At 45.2% G+C, this 23,237-nt stretch overlaps 1 protein-coding gene across 5 annotated transcripts in view; it reads right to left on the reverse strand.

The window, feature by feature from the left end:
- The window catches only part of LOC144822437 (transient receptor potential cation channel subfamily V member 1-like), a 238,168-nt gene that overhangs the window by 148,950 nt on the left and 65,981 nt on the right, over window positions 1–23,237 (reverse strand). For all 5 annotated transcript variants that reach the window (XM_078679961.1, XM_078679957.1, XM_078679958.1 and 2 more), the window contains one exon: window positions 13,032–13,334. In XM_078679961.1, coding sequence (XP_078536087.1) covers window positions 13,032–13,267 — 236 coding nt within the window. In that variant the 5' untranslated portion in view covers window positions 13,268–13,334. The remainder of the gene's footprint in view (window positions 1–13,031; window positions 13,335–23,237) is intronic.

A 23,237-nucleotide genomic window follows, 5' to 3' on the forward strand; every position in this document is an offset into this window, starting at 1 on the left:
TCATCCTGGATGTCTTGGTACTGATGTGCCAATTTTGTACTTTGAAGGACAGATCAAAGCATTTGTAACCTTCCTCTTCCCTCAGCATGGCTGGCATTAGGTGGTACAATGTCCTTCATACAAGGGTCATCGGTGCTCATCTGAGCCATTATGAAGGTCATGGCTGGACGGCTAAAACTCATCCCTCATGAAAGCTTATTGATCCATGGATCACTGGAAATGATCTTTGGGTCACTGCAAATGCTCTGAGATCCACGAAAGTCTATCTGCCTGTAAAAACCTCATCCACTATTGTGAACCACAGGGATTCCTCTGTGGGCTCTCAGAAATAATGTGCAGACAATTAAAGCTCATCTGAGAGTAATTAGCACTCTTCTGGGGAAACGTCGTTTACAACGCGGTCGTTACATCGCAATGCCATTACATCACGGTTTTTAGAATGCAAGTTGTTACAACGACTTGCGCTGGATGGCGCTCTAGGACAAGGAATAATATAATTTACTATCCAACACCTTCCCTACTGTATGTAGACTGGAGTTGTAATAGTAAATTATACTACTCCTAAGTCCAGCGCTCTCCAACGCAAGTCGTAACGACTTGCGTTGTAAAAACCGTGATGTAATGGCATGCGATGTATTAGCATGCGTTGTAATGTAATACAACCCTCTCATGAAATGTATCATTAGTATTAATCTATTGGGTATGATGTGTGGAATAGGGGTGGCTCTTTATCAGGGGCCCCAGTCCTATCCTCTGCGAGGCATCAGTTACTGCCCTATGCCTTGCCTGCTAATGAGTTAACTGTGCAGTGGTCATAAAAACACAAGTTTCTTGTTTTCATGATCACTGCTGGTGAGCAGGTCAGCCCCCTCGGCCTCATCTACAGGCATCTGATGCCAGGAGGGGGAGGGGAATGAGGGGTTTACAGAGTGTTGTTTAGAAGTACAGCACTCTGTAGGTTGGATGCCTGGATGGGGCATGTGAGGGGCTTAGTTCAATTGTAATCCCCTCCAACATGCACAATCCATTTTATTTAGCAGACACTGCACATGCCTCAAGCAACACAGTATATCTGCTAAGATGTGGCAGTGAGGGTGCACATCAGTACATCTCTGAGCGCAATGAGAAGCACAGGGCAGCAGGGAAAGGATCCCCCTCACTGTCCCAGCTTCTTATAGTGTTGTGTGTTTAGTTCTATGAAGAAGCTGTCAGAGGGTTTGAGGTGGGCCTTCTTTTCAAACCTGACCTAGCTGCTATGTCTGAGTCTTACTTGGGAATCATAGCTTGCTGGTTCCAATGTCCAGCACATATACCTGCTCTCCTGCCATGGAGTCTCCAAGTTGCCAGCTAAGGAAGCAAAGTAAGAAAACAGACCATTGTTTCCCTGAGCATGTGAGTGTGTGTGCTTGTGAGTGTGTTTGTGAGTGATTGAAAGTGAATGAGACTGAGGGAGTGGGTGTGTTTGAGAGTCTCAATGAGAATCTGAGTTTGAGCGAATGTATGAATGAGTGAAAGTGAGTACCAGGGAGTGAGGGAAGGAGTGGGAGTGCATTAGAAGGAGAGAGTGATTGGAGATTGTTAGAAGATTTGGACATGAGACAAGGTTCTACCTATTACTAATAACGCAGGTACAGTTTCACTAGGGCCCAGAATGAGTGAGTGTGATAGCATGAGTGTGTAAGTGTGTTTGTAAGTGAGAGTGAGCATCATTGAGTATGAGTACGTTTGTGTTTAAGGGGGAGTGAATATGAGTGACAACGAGTAAGTGAGAGAGTGTGAGATAAAGAGAGTGGGGGAGAGAGTGAATGTAAGAGGGAGTGGGTATGAGTGAGCGTGAGAGAATGTAAGTGAGTAGGAGTGAGTGGGTCTGTGATTGTGCCTCTGGCTATAAATACTCAATATATTTCTGGCCTTATCGCGGCACCCAAGGTAACATGGTGCCGCTCAGCCGCTAACATAGAGGAGATAGTTCTTGGGATAAAGCAGGGCACCCATGGCAGAATGTAGGTCCTTTCATAGAAGAAGTAATTCTTGGCATGGGGCCACTTTGGAAAAATGCTGGTGCTTGCACACATACTGGGTGAAAATCTTGGCATGGGGGTACCAATGGCAAAATACTGGATCTGGGGCATTGAAGGAAATTCTTGGCATAAGGAAGGGTACCCAAGGCAAAATGCAAACTCTGAAATACTGGAAGTAATATTTGGCATAAAGTGATACGTATGAGATAATGCTGGTGGTGGCATACAGGAGGCAATCCTTGCTTTAGAGATGACAGCCATTGCATATTGAGGCTAAGGGGAAGGTTGGAGGAAGCAAACCTTGATAAAATGCTGTCTATGAAATACTAAAGGTAATTTTTGACATCCCGGCCGCCCATGGTATATAGGCAACATCAATGGCAAAATTCTGGTACTGGAATATTGTACATATTTCTTGGCTTAAGGTGCCCCATAACAAAATACGAGCATTGGCACAATGAAGGTACTTCTTAACATATGGGTCATTCTCAAGGCAAATATTGGAAAAAATGAGGTGAACTCCAGGCAAGTATTCTGCCTCACCACTTGCAAAGATCATTAGCCGCCACTGGTGTGGGACTTTGAAACTCATGTCTTAGCAATAGGAATTCATCTGAGGAGACATTGGTGACTCATTAGGGGAGGAACTGAAAATGATCTAAGGGCAATAGCTTTCATGGGTGAACCATTAGGACGGATGTTCCATGGGATACTGGAATCCAGATATTGGGTGTTTTAGCTTCTTTACTTCATTTGTAGGCATGTGTATTCTCACACATCTCTACCAGCATGCACTGCTCCAGTATCTATGGAATACCCATCGCAGGGCTGAAGCAGCTCGCCAGCCACTCAGACCACTCATGTGAGTCAGAGCCGCGCCCCTACGACCAGACACCACCTCCAGTTACCTCAAGCTTGAACCGCTACCCGCAATGCCAGATGAAACATTTGTTTCTCTAGACTTTGTAGTTTCCATATAAGTGTTGTTGCTACAGCCCGACATCATCTGACACCACAGAATGACACACACATCCCTCTTAAATACTTTAAACCCTAAAGTATTAAATGCTAAACCCTGCCATGCGCCAGTTGCACAATTCTGTTTCCTCATACCTGAAACACTCCTATGCAGAGACGGACCCATGAAACAAAAAATCTTTGGGGAAACTTCTATGTTCGGTAGATTTACAGATGAGATTTATATAGAAAAATATATTTTCTATATATTTTGTTCCAAAAAAGTGAAACATAGATTTGATGTTTTGCTATAATTAATCAACAAGATTTGGTGATTTTCTCTGTAAAAATATCCATATATGGCTATTACAGGAAAACCTCGCGAGAACCAGTCGGCCAAATCTGCATTAATTCTTAAAAAAGAGATGAGATCTTGATGGGGCGTAGAACTGGCCCTTGCTTAGTGTGTGTTATAAATAGAAAGAGATGCTGACACGTTATTGCTCTGATCATGATATCTGGGGGCAGAAAGTAGTATTTCCCTTCCGTAGATGGAACAAGCTTGGCTGGATAGGTCTTTGTATGTCCTCTAATTCGACACCAGAAACAAATTGCGCAGATAATAGAAAGTAGAAGAAAGTGTACTTTATGGACCATTCTCTCAACTGCACTGAGACTATGTATTGTTGGAGAGGTAAAGTCATAAATCATTTTTTGCTCACCTAATAATTATTTCATTGTGAAAAGGTGTTACCTGCTCCACACAAATGACAAATCCTGGTACATAAAATTAAGATCTGCTCACATTTATTATCTGAACTAGAACTCTTTATTGTAATGTGGTTGATATTGTACAGCTAGAAATTCAGTACTGGGGCAGAGGTATTCTCTGAGAAGGGTAAAGTTGTAAACTCAGGCAACATCATAACTTGGTGGGTATTTGCAGACTCCAGATGAGCAACATCCTTTTCTTCAATCCACGGTAAGCAGATACAAAACTGTGGGCAATTCCGCCGTTTCCACTGTTTTCTCACCCGCTCCATACTGAAACGCCCTGCAGAGCAAGAATTCCTCATTCACGCATGAGAAATGCACTGAACCATTAAACCTGAATAGAGGTACGTCTTGAAATCTATAATTTGAGTAGATTCCTGGCAAACTCCTGGAAATAAATCTACACAAATATTAGTGTGTCATTTGTGAATGTACACATTTTTCAGATGAGGCGCTATGCATTTCTCTGTATGAATGTATCAATGCTAATAAAAATACAGCTGTGGAGCCATACTGCATAGGTATACTAATTATGTAACTATAAAACATCTATATGATTATCACGAGTGGGTGAGAGTGATACTCCTTTATACGATATTTTCTGATTACTGGTACATTCTGTCTTGGGAATGCAACTGTAATATGAAAATAACACGATTTGCCACTTGTAAAACCTTGTTACATGAGAGAGGTGACCTCACTGCATTGAATTCTCCGTGCATCCATTGCTACAGTTTAGGGGCTCCACTTTTTCCCATACCTGGCCTCACACGTGGGAAAAGGGAGTCCTGTCAGCAGCGACTGCAGTAATAGATTTACCATAGGGCATTGGTCAGCACCTTGTTGTCTGCTGGGCCTGCCGCCCGCTGCCCCATAGCAGAAACTGTAGACTGTCAAGCTAACACACCCTACCTACCCAACTATTCCACTGATGCTCATCCACCCGACTACCCACCGTAGTGGTGCTGGGACCCTTTTTAGAGTGGGGTATTGCCATTAATGTTATATCACTGAAGCCACAGGGACTGAGAAAGATCCAAGTGTAGCAAATGGGACCTAACCATTCAGCAGGCGAGTGGTATGGGTGTGTGTGGTATGTATCTGGAGGTGCATTTTGTAGCATCTGTGAGGTAGCACATTGTAATTTACAGACACTACGGGCCTTATTTATGAAGGCCTTGCGCCGCCGGTGCGTCACTTTTAACATGGGGAAAAGTGACGCATCGGTGGAGCAAGGCCTTCATAAATAAGGCCCTACATTTTCTGTTGAAATGGGCACTAAATGTCATAGTCATGCAGTTTTATCTGTAAAAATATACAGCATAAAAATAAATGTGTGCGGAAATCAGGATCCAGTGAATATTTATCATTTGCACATCACCAAGTAAAGTGTCTTGATTTGGTTCAATTCTATTAAAATCTTTGTTTCAATCAGACTTCAGAATTACAAAAGGTGCTTCCTTTTTGGTTTCCTTTTTGCTAAAATAATTTAAAATATGCATATTAGTTCCACCACCCACCCAAGAGCTCTGCTACACCTGTCACAGATGCAATACGCCCATGCAAAAGAAAGGGGTAAGTCTTCAAATGAGTGAAGAATGCAGAGCCCCTACCCTGACTTCAATGTGTCCCAGCTAAAGCATGAGCAGTGCATCCAGCCTGTGCTTCCATTTGCCATTGCATTGTGGGGCTTGCAGTCCTTCATTTCAAATATAAAGACAGGGCTAGTTAAACTACGTCTACAACTTGAAAGAAAAACGGATAGTTGCAAACATACACTAATATGAAATAATATATCTACAACTGGACATTTAGAAGGATATTGCAAGTCACATCAGAATTCCATGACCTTTTAAAAGAACTAAGCTTGTGACCTTGTGCCTTCGGTCCCAGAACTTCTTGGTGACTTGCTGTATCCTAATAATGTTCAGTTGTGGTGCGTTATCATAGATATAATCAAGCAGCAACTATAATTTGAAGCTATAATATAAACTGCATTACTATGTGGCTGTACAAGCTATTTACCTCTAATAACTGCACAACACTAAACATACTATTTAACTATAGCTACTATGTTAACTATATGATGAATGTAACTATAACTATGTACCTAAACTGGTGTGTAGTTACGGTACACGAACAATGTAATACTTTTTAACTATAAGAAATATGCAACTATAGTAACTATGGTACTATTTGAAATAAGGAACAATACTATGTAAATCTACTGTGTGACTTTTAAAAAGATCCAGCTATACTACGCACCTATTCAAATTATGAAACTATGGTTTATGACTTTTGGAAGTATGGAACTGATCTATGAATTGGGCAGAGTCTTACAATTAATTTAGACTCTTAAAAACTTGAATATGCAAAACGTTGCACCCATGTCTACAAATGGCAGATGCTGGTTCAAAGAGTATATAACTGTAATTATAGTTTCAGTTTCCCAGTTGGTATAAAGAGAAGGAATGCAGGAATGAAGCACGTGATCACAGACGTAGAAGTGATCCTACGACCAGGCCCTCCGCAGTTTTGTGGTGTTATTGTCTTGTCAGAGACAGTCACATGAGATTCCCAGACCATTTTCAGGCGCCCTCCCCCGCCCCTCCTAAAATAGGCCGAGCACATGCTAGCTCAGCTGTCCAGTGGCCTGCGGCCTCAGCTGCTTGCTTTATTCCTGCTATGTAACACCCACCCTCGCCCCATATTTCTGCCCTGACGCCTGCTGCTTAGAAGCTCACACTGGGTCAGTGTTTCCTTTCTTGTTGTCACTCTTTATGTAGTGCAGTCACTCCACCATAGGTCTTGTATTTTAACAGTGCATTTGCTCCTGGTGAAGCAACTCGCAAATTGGATTTTGTTGCAGAATGTGGCTGGTTGGTTTCTTCACATATTTTGAGTTTTTATATATTTCTGTTGTTTTGTGCAGTATGCCACATTACTCAAAAATGTTTCGTGTCCCTGCATGTTTGATTTCAGTGCACGACTGCCAAACTGACAGCCGTTCTCAATGAATACTCACTCTCCACCCCACCCTCTCAGATCTGAGACCCTGCACACACCTACAAGCATCATACCATAGCGGTGAAGAGTCGATAGGATCAAGCGGGGGGGGGGTACTCAGTGAAAATACCTCCAAGTTATTCACAGAATGAAACTTCTGGAGACAGACATAAAGAAATAAACATGAAAAGAGCCCTGTACAGCAGCACCAGTAGTGAGACTCACCCCCTCCACCCACACCTTGCACCGCGCTACAGGGTGAGGTTGATTCATTCTCCCGCCATTTCTTTCACAGGTTGGGTGGTGACATACAAACAGGCACAAGAGTGACTTTTAGGAAACAACCCCAACCCCCGCTTCTCAGGATGTATCATAACTATTGCTCCTCAGGTTCGCGGACGTACTCTAGGGATACCCCGGCTGCTACTCTCGGCTTCTTCTTTGCTATCCTCCTTCTGTGCCCACACTACCCCTGATCACAGGCAGCAGCAGGGGCAAATGTAAATAGGTTTCAGAAATCACCGTGTGGTGTCTGTAGTTTCTATTACCTGTCCTTCCCTTGCCACCCCAGCAGCAAACAGGAGGCTGTAAAGTAGGACAAAGATCAAGTGTGTGACTTTGTTGAAACACCATGGGTTTCCGATGTCACCTCCACTTCACCTGACATGTTGACAAATCGATGTCCACGGCAGGGACAAGTTCCTGTGAGGACGAGGACAAGGACGAGTTCAAAGAAGAGAGAATTTGTACCATAGAGACCCAAGGACTGAGTAGACCAGTGTGAAATCCAGGCATATTGGAAAAGTTAATAGCCCTGGTCTAGGGGCTCGGGTACAGGCCAAAGTGAGATTTAAAACTTTAATACTAATACACAATGGAATCTATGTCAGAAGTCTACATCTTTATCTGATATTTGTGCTCAGAGTGAAGGATGCCCCTGGAAGCCTCAAGAATCAAAGGAACCCAAGTTAGTGGTGGCTATCTGCTGGAGATGCCAGCAGACTGTGCAAATTTGTTCCTATTTGTGTATATGAAACTATGAACCTTCTTTGATTGAATAGGAGAATAGGATCATTAACATTGGCCTATTCTAGTAACCTTGGGACTTAGTGCTCTGATGCACTTTCTGGGTAAATATAAAACTGTATAAAAATCATAACACTACACCTAAATCCTAACTATAATTTCTCGACTAAGAAGTAGGTCCTTCTTGAAAAAACGACCTCCTTCTGATTTATTAATTTCACATTCTGTTTGTTAGGATGACCACTTAGCTGCCATGGCCTGTGGGTTGCGATAAACATGTATTTTTGACCATACTTATGCCTGTGTGCTTACTTACTATTAGTGACGAGGACTTAGGAGGACTCACAACTCTCAGAGACCCTATGTTTGTTGTTGTTTACTATTCTGAGATCGTTTATCACTTCTCACCTATGATAACTTTGCTTCTTCAGGATCAGGTCATCAATGCCAACTGCTTTCTAAATTAGTCCTGAAGAGCATCTAGGGTTAAGGGTTCTTCATTTAGCTCACCTAAAATGTATGACAGGGTATTTGAGCCTGCATGAGCGGTTTGCGGGTGCACACTGTACACGCCTTGCTGTGTCATAGTCAGGCAGTGTCTTGGTGGGAAGCTTCCGCTGCCTCTAGTCACCAAGCGCCATATTTGCATCTGGTAGGGTTCAGGTGATTGACAGTGCACTTGTCAGTCACCACTGTTACGTCACTCAACTACGTTAGCCTCATCTCATTGCTGCCCTTTTCAACAATTATCTCAGAACCTTCTACGTAGGAAAGGACATTATGTTTAATCTCAGCAGCAGGCTCAAGAATAAGGTGGTACAGCACATCCAGCATTGATATTTGTTTTGGATATATGTCTGCACAATTTTAGGGTGTAAATTAACATTGTGCTGCATTTATGCCTCACAACTGTCTCTGAGATTTTTATACTCTGTGTTCTAATTTTTGCTATACTTTTAGATACAATTAAATTGTACAATGGAATCAGTTGAACCACTTTCATCATTTCTTCATACACGAGAAGAGACACCTTCAGTTTGAAAATACTGGTTTCTGCCTTCATGATTGGAGACAATAGATGGTTTCGATTTTCAACCCTGAAGAAAGAGGTGCATGGCAGAGCATTATTTGGGAGAGGAGAGACAGAAAATCTTTGAACACCTTTCTGAATTTTAATCACGACGTGGAAAACAATTAGACGAGAATGAAGAAGCAATGAAGATATTTTTTTGAGGTGGGGTTCCACGAGTGGCAGAATTCTGGCCCGCCGCACTGCTCATACTGATTTTTAGCACCAGGAGCTTGTCCCATACTGTAAAATCAGTGCGAAAGGCACCACATGGCGTGCCAGAGGGCGCACTTCTTTCTGCCGCTCGAGTAGGTTTTCTACTTGAATGGCAGCTTTCACACAACGAGTGACAACTATCTCAACAGGAGTGGTAGCAACTTACCGCAACCACCTGCTTTGAGAAATCTCACTAGAAGGCGGTCTTGCACTTGTTTTTTCTCGCTCGCCAGCTTACCATTGGCAAGCCGCGTTCAACAAAAACTCCACCAGCAGGTCCTGGAGTTTTTGCCGAAGTCCACGTTCCAAGAGGAGTGTGAATTGGGCAAAACTCCACGAGTTACGCCGGCGGAGCAGAGTTTAACGCCCACCCCTAATTTTAATGTCCAAACATTCTTCTCAAGAGAACAGCATTCTGGGGCACCTATAGACACATAGATGACAGCTTTACTGATTTTTGATGCTTTATCTGAATTTAAGAATTTCACCTAACAATTAGTAGGTGACCAGCTATTTGTAAGGTGTTGAGACAAACATATACAGGAGAATGTATTACCTTGAAAAAATCCAAGCATCCCAGGCATTGTGGAAGTTGTTGATGTTAACTGGGTTAAATGAACTACTACTAAAAAGCTACACTGGCAGTATAATGTCTGACTTCCAACAAAAAAACTCACTGTACTCAGGCATACTTAATGCCAAAATGGAAGGGATATAAATTAGGGGTGTGCAGAAATCGTGTAATTTGCTGTCCCATAATTACAAGAAGCTTCAAATAAATTATACACAATTACACAAATTAAAATCCATCTTTTTGTGCTATATTTTACATTTTGAAAACTACAGGGTAGACAATGTTTGAATATGCAGAATATTTGAGATAAGACTCTTTATATTCAATCTAGATACTGAGTTATTTAAGTACATAGATTTATTACAGAAGCATCTCCTATATCAGTGATACTCAAAGTGCAGCCCGGGACCGCTTGCGCCCCTCTTAACCTTTACAGGCGGCACCCCTGGTGAACAGCAGCATGAGCTGCTGATTAGTTGCTGAGAACTAAACTTCAGAACCTTTTTTAAATAAACGGCAAGCATTTATTAACCTGCAAATAAATGCTTGCCTGTTTATTTAATATTTCTTTAGACCTCCTTATACAATCCCTGACCCACCATGACTCCATACCGCTACCCTGCTGGCCCTCGGCCACATCACAGGCCGTACTTTGTGGCCCCTGGGCATATGTTTGCGAGTATCCATGTCCTATATCAACAAAGATGTTATGTGCAAAAGAGGAAAAAAGAGCCAGCCTACTGAATTTTCACCCCTTTGTCTGCATGCAAACTTGTGGCTTTTTCAAAGCAACTGGTAATAGGCTCAGGCTTGTTGCAGGTTTTGGAGGTGAGATCTGGTTCCAGTGTTCTAGTTGGTATAAGCCTCCCATGTGGGAGTGAAAGTTGGGTAGCCCACGGTGTCCTGTTGATGCAGGTTGTACCTTAATCAGAGTTCATATACAGGTCACTGCTGTTTATTAAAGAATGTTGTGGTACAAAAGAAGTCACTGAGGTGACAGATTAGGGGTCTTTCCCACTTTTAGGGTAAAGATAAGTAAAACCAAACACTTTGCCTTTTGGGAGGTGTGGGTTTCCAGGTCGATCACCCCTTGCTTTTACCCACTGATATATATCTGGTTATGCAGTGCGCGCAACGAAATTCGTTTTATTTATTTAAATGTTTACTTACCTGTAAAACACCGTGATCCATACATTACTACCCCCCACCCTGCCCCTCCCCCTGCCCACGTCACCGCCCTGCAGTAACTCCTACTGCCGACCGCTACTGGGTGATTGCTCAGTGGGCTTGCTGTAAACTGCATGTGTGGTGCTGACTGTATATAACAACAAAAAAGTAGACCAAGTCTGGAGAGTGTGTGTGTCTGAACAAGCGCCTGTGAAGCAATTGGATGCAGATGTTGATGACAGCAGAAACTGTTGAGTTACAAAGGTTTGAATAAATCCTATCAGCCAACCGAGTTGTTGGGATTTCATCATTTGGGAATTGATGAGTATTCAAACCCTATCCCGACCATTTAGTGCCAGGATAGCATAGGAACTCTGTATACATCGTTCCTCAAAATAATAGTGTTAATGAAGTACAGTGCTGACTGTATATACATGCAACAGTGGCTGTCATAGCTTTCGACTTGATCCCTATGTCAATCGTGTCAATGCCAGTGTTTCACCTGTGTTTTTTGCAGATTCACATTGGACAATCACAATTCACAATCAAATTCTGCACGTTGTTAGTGGACATGATAATTGATTGTTTTTGACCCATGACATTTGATAGTATTGTTGTCCTTGCAGGGTTGTTGTGCTATTTGTTTTTCAGTTATACATAAAAAGCAAATGTCTTTATAGTTCATGATGTGGTCATGTTCTTATGCATTTTGATTGTGAAGGCTAGCTAGTGGTGCCGTGAAATGGCCACTACCAGTTTTCAGCAGGATGAGGATCTCAGTGATATGTCCTTCTGTACTTCTGCTTGCGCAGCAAATTCCAAAAGCAGGCAATGTGTTTTCACATGTGATATCACTGTTCTTCATCACATGTTACATAAAACTGGATGGAATTCTCAATGCCTTAAAGTCACATGCGAAAACCTTGTAACCAGGCAGTGTGTAATTAATGAATGAAACCATATGATAATTTTACTCATCCCCACTGATAATTGGAGTCCGTGTCAATTAAATCTTACACAGTGCATAAAATGCATGTGATTCACAGATACCATGAACTCTGATCAGGCATTAGGATGCATATCTACATACATAGCTCTGATCCACAGATACAATATATAGATATAGTCGATGAACTCTGACCCTGAGACACACCCTCATGCATACATAATCCATCCCTGCAGCAGGCTACATGTGAATATGGTATTAATGATGGCCAGCGAGGGGTAGCAGCAGCTACCATTTTATTGCTCTTTGGTACCCTTGTACTTGATACCCATGGTCCCAGGAATAATGCACACTGAGCCTTTCTCCAGTTGACACTTAGGCCCAGATTTACTAAGTCTTTGAATTGTCGTTGCAACATGCGCAATGATTCAAGGACAACACAAAGGCTACAGTAATATTTACAAAGCCACACAAGGGGCGATTTGCACTGCTTGGTGTGGCTTTGAAAAGAAATGTGATGCAAAGCATTAGCTTGTGCTGCATTATGTTATATTTGAGCTGTGAGGCGTTTAATGGGGAGCATTGGCGTTCCTATGCATCCACCCATGCATTTGACACAATTCCTGGTGTACAAAGGTTTGCAAACCTGGATTGCGTCAAATTGGTATCCCTCCCAGAGGATGTTGTAACATACAGAAATATATTTTATTTTCCTTCTTATTTCCACCATCTATGTGTGATGCTGATGCATTCTAAATCACACATTGAAATATGAAAACGCCTCTTTGGATTGCTTTTGTGCGGGAAGGTATTCTTTCCTGCACAAAAACAATGCTGCTTGCAACACAGGCACCCTTGAACTATGGTGCAAGAGTGCTTGCATTGGTGTATGGCAGTATACAGAGTGCCAGCACAAGGAGAGAGCAGAAATGCTCCATATGTTATGTTATGTTATGTTAAGTTATCATTGTAAATATGGAGCATTTCCGCTGTCTCTCTCTTTCATGCAACTGTGCGTGAATTAATAGTAAATTGGCCCCTTATTGCTCTTCCCACAGCCCCTCAACAGAAAATAGAAGGCTGCTGGGGATATAACAGAAAGGAAAAGGCCAACACAGTGATGTGATCAGGGGTCAAAGGTTGAGTCAGCTCACTTTTTACACCCTTGGCATTTTGGTGACTCAAGATCCATGAACTTAGAAACAAGCATGTATCACCTGGGTATAATAATACAAACTGAAATAGTGTCTGAACTCCATCGTCTCTATTACTCACTTGGCATCTCCAAAAAAGTCCAAGTTGAAGCCAATGTCCGGGGCAAATTTGTCGCTCTCCTTTTGGAACTTGGAGTCGATGGGCACCCTGCCCTTGTCTGCATCGCCCGGCTTTCTCTTGTGCTGCTGGTTGGGCCCGCTGTCCTTGTCGTGGGCTTCCAGGCTGAAGCCGTTGGTTTTTGGGGGTGAGTGTGTCGACACATCAGAATCGGAGTCAGAGTCCGACGCGTTGCTCATCTTTGCTGTGAAGTTTCACTCAGACCTTGGAAGAAGGTGGCTTCAGATCTACCACGTTTGACGTGACCTGGAGGGGGCCAAAAAAAGAGAAGTTGGAGTCTCAAGGTGTACTTGTTTATTCTTTTACTTTGATGTTTTATAAAGCACTTTGTCATCAAACAATTACTTTGTAGCACTGGAATGTATAAATAACAGTAATTATTGAAAATGTAGTCTGAAAGATAAACTAGGATTTAAATCCATGCATATTTCAAATGTGTGTGTGTGAGAACGTGCACAGTTAGCATCCTTTTTGTACTAAAAGGGTACCTTTAAACGACCAAATACTATTCTTATAAAAACTTACAAACCTTTCCCACTTTGGATGTGTGCTGTACAGTGCAACACACATGCAAATTCAGAAAAATTTGAAGACAATAAACCTTTCTCCGTTTTAATGCCAACCTCAAAGAGGCGTTATGTTTTGGTGAAAGCCCTGTCTACAAATGTTAGCAGACCGGGATTTGCTTCATAAAACCTTGCATGTTTGCATGGGAACACCCACCCAACACAAAGTAACACAAAGCAGTTAGCACTGCTTTGCATTACTTTGGGGCTACTTTATAGTGCAAGTAAAGTTTTGCGCTGGAGAGTAAATCCCAAATAAACATGTTGTGCCTGTTTGAGTAGCTTTTGTGATGCAAACTAGGTACAAAGTGTAAGTAACTCTGCTTCAGTGACATTTAAATTGTTAGCATAAAATGTTCAGTTTCTGGATCTTCCAATAGGCTTCTCTCAGACAATCCAGCTCACATCTTCTAGGGGGCCTGAATATCCTCCCGGGTGATTAGCGCGCCATACAAATCCTAATACCATTACATAACTCTTCAGCTTCGCTTATAATCATAAGACAGATAAATGTCTTTATGAAAATCCCACAGCCCCAGGCTGCAGGACCATTGATTCTTCAGCCTGTTTGAATCCCTCTCTATTAAAAGTGGAGTTGTTAATGCACGAGAAGATGAAGCAAAAGGTCGCCATGCGCTCCATAAGAGATTATTCACAATTTGATAATTACATTACCACAACCAGTATTTGTGATATTGACACAATATTGTTTTAACGGGGGATGCTGTGTGAAACCAATGTTGATTTAGACTTGGAGTACGGTAATTACTCCATCAGGGGAATGTACTCCAAATGCAGAGATGCCCACCACACCAGCAGGCATCTCTTACAGTGGCAGGAACTGTGGTCAGGGCAATTCCTGTCAATACACTGAAAGTGTGCCATGCGGGTCCATCAACATGATGGCGCCGTACATCACACTTTCAATATCTTTTTTTATTTGCAAAAACAAAATCCCAATTTGCAAAAACAAAATCCCAGAGTGGGATTTTGATTTTGAAAATAAAAAAAAGAATAGCCACCCACACAGTGGAAGTTTTCTCCCATGGCATAGGGGTCAATAAAATGTTTTTACTTTCACTTACTGCCACGTTTTGGATGGCGGCGTGTGAAATTCATAACTGGCCATGTGTTCGGCCACTCTAAATGAGATGGGAAGACAAATGGCCGAACTTCCGACGGCCCTTCCTCACTGAAAGAACTATGGCCCTTATGACTACTTCTGCCACTCTTTAACTTAGTCTTCTTCCCCTCCACCAAATGTAACATACTACACAGTTAACTGATTAGTACAGTGTGTGTGTTATTAGAGAGCAGTTAGTGATTGAAACAGAGTCCTAAAACGTTTTAGAGACATTTTATTTCCCTGCGAACATATTAACATGCCAGAACCATGCCTGCAGACTTGTATGTATAGTGCTGTGAGTAGTAACTTATTGAAGTCTCGGGTCACCCTAAAGTGAGATGAGACATTCTGATAAGGTGGCATCTAACTACTGTCACTCCACAAAGAGAACGTGTTGAGTGAACAAATTAACCATTATTCAAATAGCTTAAATAACATATTTAAAACATATTTACTTCATACCATGCACCTGCAATGATCTACTCCTTCCCAAACATACACACAGCAACTCTGGCTGTTCTAGACTGAGGGTAAAATAATTCAGAACCCACAGACACCACATGGGGTTCTATTCTGGCTCCTACCCGTGGATGGACTGGGAACCAAAAGCTGCCCTGGAAAAGGCTGTCAGGCCAGCCCCCATCCAGCATGTAGCGAGCAAGCACAACAAGCAAGCATTGCCACTACAAAAAGGGCATGGGGAGTTCGGTCCCAAGAAGGTTTTGGAAAAAAAAATATGCTACATTGTAAAATACATGTTTCATTATCCAGCTGTATTGAATCGTTGAATAAATGGATGGAGATTTGACAAAAGGCTGCAAGGTTCAATGAATGAATAGTTGGATGCTGAGGAGTGGGTGGATACATTATTACAAGAAGGGATGACAATGAATAAAGAGTTGTGGTTATTGGAGCAAATGGTTTCAATTGATTGACACAGGGTGTGGCTATGGTTTTATTTTAGCTTCTGCATTAAACCATCCCCTTCCCCAAACACTGTTACCACCAATCCTAATAAAACATAAATAGTCTAGATGTATTTACTACAGTAACTGATTTAGTGCATCATACAATTAAATACAATGCATCAAGTATTGATCTACAATGGGAAAAATAATGTGATAACCATGTAGTAGCTGAATTGCTCAGAAACCTTGCATTAATCCCGGCTTCAATTTGACCACTTTGTGTGAGCGTAGGCAATTACTTTTTTCGCAGTGCCTCCTTTTCCTTCATCATCCATGAGAGCACCTTGAAATACATCAGTTCAAGTGCACACTGCACATAAGAAAAATACCCTAATGTTTATCCATTTATACTAAGGGAAGGCCCTGGAATAGGGGACAAGAGAGAGCTTTCCTCTTGCTTCACTAATAGTATCCTCCTCAGGGCAGTAGTGGTGGGGGCATGATTGTTCCTAAGTTCATGATTAGAATAGGTCACTTTCTACAATGTCCTCTCATTACAATGGTGTACTTTAATTTACTAAAGTGAAATACCCTACAAATATCACTGTATAAAGAAATGCACTGTTTTGAATTTTGAGATGGCTTTATCATATATGCACTAGACTTTCTGAGCCAAGCAACAGCTGACCCGTCATTATTCCCCCAAACCCCCCTTATCCCCCCACCCCACAGCTCAGAGGACAGTGCTGCTCATACAACCCTGCAGGAGATAGGGACCACACTTTAAAACTATTTATTTTGCATTGTTTATTATTAAAGCGCCGAACAGCTGTGGGCAGTAAAAGCGGACAGCCCATTCACAGCAAAAGAAAACGCCCCCTACCAGCAGTCAAAACAGCCCCCACCTTGCCAACTCACACAGATAACGCCTGATGACCAGCAGGGCATGCCCAGGTCGCTGCTACCAAACCCATACATCAAATTCAGCACCTCAAAGAATAGATACATGATTATGACAGAAAAAAGTAGGGTTATTATATGATTCCACACCATCAAACAATGACTTTGTAGCCCTGGAACGTATAAACAAAAGAGGGCAAATATAAACAATACAATACTGTCTGAAAAATAAACTATGATTTAAATCCATGCCTAGTGCAGATGTGTGCGTGCAACTAGCATAGTTTTTGTATTGGAAGGGTAACTTTGCACTACGAAATACTATTCTTATACAAACATAACAACTTTTCCCGCTTTGGATTTGTGCTGTACAGTGCAGCATACATGCAAATTCAGCAAAGTTTTAAGAGATTAAAACATTTTTCCTTTTTGATGCCAGCCTCAAAGAGGCATTATGTTTCGGTGCAAAGCCCTGTCTACAAATGTTAGTAACTGAAAAGGGGGAAGGAGGGACAAGGAGCTGGATATCGGTCCAGTGGCTTGTGCTCCCGAAAAGTAGATAAGTCACTAAGGAGAGTCACTGTTCCTGAGATAAGAGTTGGGAAAGGGTCATTTTAGAGAAATGGAACATTTCAGCGAGACTTCTACTTGCTGCCCTCACACACCCCGAAGGATGTCATGCTTCATCATGGGACGGTGCTCCTCGTTGGGCCAGTGCTGCAATGCCCTACGGGTCCCACGAAAGGTCAATTTGTCGGAGATCTTTTTGTGATTTAGCCCTGTGGTTTGTGCGGGTCAGTGTGCAGTGTTATGTGAGAGGTGACAATTAAAAATGACTAGAGGGCATCACATTTGGGGATGCAGGGCACGCAATGAAATTTGTTGTATTTATTTATATGTTTACTTACCTGTAAAGCTCCGTAATCCATAGATTACTACCCCCCACCTTGCCCCTCCCCACTTCACCGCCCTCAGGTACTCCCACTACTGACAGCGGCTGCTGAGTAGGCTTTGTGAACCTCCAGGGGTCCCTGGGCTGGATCACAGGTTAAGAACCATTGGTTTGGACTATTTTCAAGCAGTCCCCCTATAACCTTGTGTGTGTTGTAATTTGTAATGTGACATCTATAATCATCATCCTTAATCATATAGCTTACTAGTTCTTAACTTGCTCTGGCTCCCTATTTAACGTTTTCAATAAACACCCCCTTTGGGACCAGACATTATAATGTGGGTGGACTGAAGGGCACGCTTCCAAACTCCACACTGAGCTCATTGTGTGTCCCTCTCAATTCGACCTTTAGCTGCCACCAAGAGGTGTCATGCATCTTTGATGTGCACCTTTGTGAATTTGTTACCTTCGCCCTCTAAATTGTATGGTGTTGCAATCCAAAAGACTATTTTAATGGTAAAAGCCTATTATATTTAATTTCTCTAAAAGGTATACTTCATTGATTTGAACCTATACTGGGGCGACTTTATTCTTTGCGAGAAAGTGTGGTATCATCTGCACTTATCATTGTTAAATCATATACAGAGTTTTTAAAATAGAATGTGCACAAATGGATGAAAACAGCTTCCTTAGTAAACAAGCCATGAAAAGGAGTCAAGCCTGTTCACTGAAACATGATGGGTGCACCTGGCTATTCTTCACACCAGCTCTTAGACCTTTCTCTAAAGCACAAAAACTGAAAGGGCCTTTGACTCAAAGTCTCATTCAACAGTGCTCTGGGCCTTGTCTGAATGAGGAGACAATGAAGATGGCTGTGGTTAAGGCGGACTGTCCAGCAGGGACACACCTTCTGTCTCCATTATAACCTAAAACCCCGCAGAATATATGACCCATTGTCTCCCATGGATGAAGGAGCAGCCAAGGAGGGTGGCGGCCTGGCTCATCACTCCCAAACCAGAAGTTACAAAGCCGGCTCAACATTATTGGTCAAAGATAAAATGCATTATATGGAGGCGATAATACCTTTTTGTTTGACAAGCAGGCGCAGTACACAGATTCTGAAAATATTTGTGAAACTGAAAAATATATGTGCGTACATACATGAAAGGGACCTTCCGAATATAAGAATGTACCCAATTGCTCCAAATTTCTGAAATCATCAGAACTTAAACTGTTTTAAAGTCAAGTCTCGCATTAAAACCAAACATGCAGCCTCAACACGAAAAATTCTGCACTTCCCCCAACCACCCAAATAAACCCATCCATTGCATGGTCGACCTCTACACCCCCACCCATTGTTTACTCTCCCGTCTTTATCTGAAGCACACAGGGAGGAGGAAATGGCGGGAGGAAGGTAGTGTCAACCTCGAAGCGGATGTGTGATGCCCCTCCACAAGTGCCTCGAAGACTGTCGACCTTAAGAGATCAGAGGTTGTAAAATGCAGCTCCTGGTGCCATAAACAAGGTGCTGTAGAAGGGCATCATCTTTGCAAATGGAGGGCCTGCCACGTTGAGAGCCAGATGCAGCGGGCAGGAGGCTGCTTCCAGGGTTTCAAGGCGCTCACCTCATGCAGCCTTAAATGCCGGGAGGAGGCAGACCGTTGCCTCACAGAGGTATACGCGATTTGCTGCTTGTTGGACAGGCCACATGAAGGGCCGCTCTCCCCCGGCCCAACCAGGCCCGAACCAGCCACGCAAGTACCACACACCACCATTGCACGTCCACCGTCCCCGCAGGGACCCCTACACTCGAACCTGTTGACCGCGTAGGCCGACCCACTACCGGCCTGCGCGCCCATCCTGGGCGCCATCTTGGACACTCCACCACGAGGCCGCCTGGCCCCCGATCGACCTCAACCCTGGGCCTGGCCAGGCCTCAGACATTCCGGCACCAACATCCACCCAGGAGGTGAGCGGGCTACTTGGTCAGTCAATGGGAGCAAGAGGTGTCGATGGCTCTCCCCCGCCAAGTGCCGCTCGCCCATCGCCTCCCCGGGCGCTGGCTCCACCCCCCTGCTGGGTGTCTGAACCCCCTCATCCCGGATCTCCCGACCTCCAAGTGCGAGGGTCCGGACATCAAAGCACACCAGCCCTATAACTGGGGCAGCTCCAGAGCAGGACGGGAGTTGTATCTTGGAGTCGAGAGACGCAAAGAAGAACTCATCCTTGACGGACTACTGGCGCTGCCGTAGCTCTGTCTTGTGCACCCTCGTCTTGCCTGCTGGCGCTGCCGCGGCTTTGGGAACCACCCTATCCTTCATCGTCGTCGGGACCTGCTGGCGTGGCCGCGGACCGTTTGTAACCACCACCTTCATCGGGACCTGCTGGCTCTGCCGCGGACCGTCGTCTTCCTTCATCCATCTCGGGACCCGCTGGCTCCGCCGCGGCCCGTTCATCTACACCACCGAGCTCGAGGATTGAGAGCTATTTCCATCTTTTTGGTAACAAGACTGTCCCGCTACCCTTTTCCCAACCAGAGACCAGAATAGAGGGGACCCCTGAGTCCAGACCTCCTTGTACCATTCTACCGTACTTAAAGAATTGCCTATAAAGTATCGTTGAACTTTATCATTGTGTGGTGTCCGTCTGTGGGGGGGAAGTTACTCGTCTGTACGATTCACTGGAGACGGCTCTCCCCGGAGACCTCTCCCCTTATCCTCGGCCGACCCTCCCGGTCCGTCTAACATTGGTGGCCAGCGACGGGATCCGAATCACCGCATAAACCGTACAGAGAGTAGCTCACCCCACGGCGAATCACGATGTCAACTAAAGACAGCGGATCAACGGAGAAATTCCAGATGGAGAAATTGGACGAGTACAGCCATCGTGAACTTAAACAGTTCTGTATCGAATTAGGTATCGCTACCACCGGACTAAATACCAAAGATGACTTTAAGCAGGCCCTGGAATCTTGGGCAGAAACCGGGGCTGCCGGAACCCCCGATCAAGACATCGCAGCACAAACCCCCATGGCCCCTGAAGAACGAAGAACGGGTCTCTCGCCAGACGAGATCCAGGAACGAGAAAGAACCCGACTACACGAGCTGGAAATGGCCCGGCTCAAAATGGACGTTGAACTAAAGTTGGCCGAACAGAAAATCAACTTAGAGCACCTGCGTCTCCGAGAAGAAAGAGAGGAGAAACAGAGACAAAGGGAGCTCGAGGAAAAGAAACTGGCATATGAACATGAGCGGAAATTAGCTGAAATCGACCTACGCAAACAGAATAAAGAAACAGGGGTGCCCGAGCAACCCCACACTCCAGGGGCAACAGAGAAGAAGGTACACATCCCCAAGGATGTCGTTCGAGAATACTTCCGAGAGGACGACATCCAGCAATGGTTTAAGGCCTATGAAATCGCTATGACTGCACACCGGATCGATAGAAGCGATTGGGGGGCCGGTCTGTGGGGGAGATTCCTCAATGAGGGCCGCGACGCCCTGCTGCAACTCCCGGACCACCAGATGACCTCCTATGACCATATGAAAGCTGCACTCCTCACCCGCTATGGCCTCACACCCGAGATGTACCGTCAGAGGTTCCGAGACTGCACCCGCATCCCAGGTACAACTTGGGTGGACTATGTCAATTACTTTAGCCGAGCCTTCGAGGGCTGGATCAAAGGAAGCAAGGTCACAACCTACGAACAACTGTTCAATCTTATGGTATGGGAGCATCTGTCGAACAATTGCTTCATTGAACTTCGCCAGCACCTCCTCGACAGCAAGTTAACGGATCCCCGGCAGCTCGCAGCCGAAGCAGACCGGTGGGAGATCACCAGAGTGAGTCGAAATGGGTCCTCCGAACAGAACCGGAACAACAATGGTCAGCACCGTCCCCGAGGAGGTGGAGGCCAAGGACGCGGAAGAAGCAACGCTCCGGTCACCCCCACTACCAGCCCCACCCCCCCGGCCAACCGGGGCAGCACCCCAGCGCGACCGGGACATCGAGCCAATGTTACCTGCCATCGATGCCAACGAGTCGGACACTATGCAAACGACCCAAACTGCCCCCAGTACCAGAGCCCAAGACCCCGCCAAGTAGCCGCTGCTGCTCTGGGGGAGGAACAGATCTCAGAGGAACAAGAAGAATATGAACAGGAACACCAAGAATGGGAGCCAGCCGCCATGGCTCTCGCCTGCCTAGGGGGGAGAGACATGGTCCCGCGGGTCCCCCTACCCGCTAATACCCAGAAGTACAGCCAATGGGTGGGCATCAATGGACGCCGGGCTGAAGCCCTTCGTGACACTGGGGCCAGTGTAACAGCCGTCCGCTGTCACCTGGTGACCCCCGAACAATACTTACCAAACATTCTCTGCCCTGTACGTTCAGCCGATAACTCAGAAAGTCTGTGTCGGATGGCCTGCGTCCCCTTCGAATGGGGAGGGGTCTCCGGCATGTTGAAGGTGACGGTCCGAGATGATGCCCCCGTAGACTGCCTCCTGGGTAATGACCTGGAAAGCTCTCCATGGGCAGCAGTCGAACGAAAAGAGCACCTGGGGATGCTGGGCGTCCCGGACTGGGCGTGCGTCACCACCCGGTCCATGACCGCCCGTGCCAACACCCGCCCAGAGGAACTCGAATGGCCGGCGCCACCGCCTCCGGTCGCCCCCGCCGAAACCACCGACCGTGATGTCCCCCCCGAACCAGCTCAACCTCCAGACCTCGCTAACCTCGACCAGTGGCCTCAAGAGGGGGGGCCCACGCAAGAACAATTTCGCCAAGAACAAAAGACCTGTCCCTCCCTCGAGGGACTCCGCCAGCAAGCGCTAGCCCAAAGCGCAGGGGATACCTCCGGAACTCACTGGGTCTACTGGGACAATGATCTGCTGTACAGTGAGCAAAGAATCGCGGAGCTGGGGGCCAGCCGAGTCCTAGTGGTACCCCTCCGTTTTAGAGACTTTCTGCTAAACCTGGCCCACGATGTCCCCCTGGCAGGACACTTGGGTCAAGACAAAACCTATAGCCGCCTGGTGACCCACTTCTTCTGGCCCAAAATGAGGGACAATGTACACCAGCATTGCCGATCTTGCCCCACGTGCCAAGCCAGTGGGAAGAGCGGCCGCAAACTGAAAGCCCCCCTGCAACCTTTTCCCGTGGTCACCACCCCGTTCGAGAGGGTCGGAATCGATATCGTAGGGCCCCTGGACCCGCGCACAAAACAAGGCCATCGATTCATCCTGGTGCTAGTGGACCACGCCACCCGCTACCCGGAGGCTGTTCCCCTGCGGACTGTGACAGCCCCGGTAGTCGGCCGGGCTCTGATGGGGATCTTCTCCCGGGTGGGCTTCCCCCGGGAGGTCGTCAGTGACAGAGGCACGAACTTTATTTCGAAATATATGAAATCTCTCTGGCAACAGTGCGGGGTTACCTACCGGTTCACGACCCCCTATCACCCTCAAGGAAACGGACTCGTTGAGCGGTTCAACCGCACGCTCAAAGGGATGATCGGGGGGTTGGAAGAGCCCCTCCGTCGCCAGTGGGATGTGCTGCTGCCGTGCCTCCTCTTCGCATATCGAGAGGTTCCCCAGAAGTCCCTGGGCTTCAGCCCATTTGAACTGCTATATGGACACCCCGTGCGCGGGCCGCTCAGCCTAGTTAAGGAAGGCTGGGAGATGCCCCCTCTAAAGAACCCACCAGATGTTTTCCGCTACCTCCTAACACTCCGCAACCAGACCCGGCGATTCCGAGAACTAG

The sequence above is a fragment of the Lissotriton helveticus genome, chromosome 3_1, assembly GCF_964261635.1.
Source record: "Lissotriton helveticus chromosome 3_1, aLisHel1.1, whole genome shotgun sequence".
Lineage (NCBI taxonomy): Eukaryota > Metazoa > Chordata > Amphibia > Caudata > Salamandridae > Lissotriton > Lissotriton helveticus.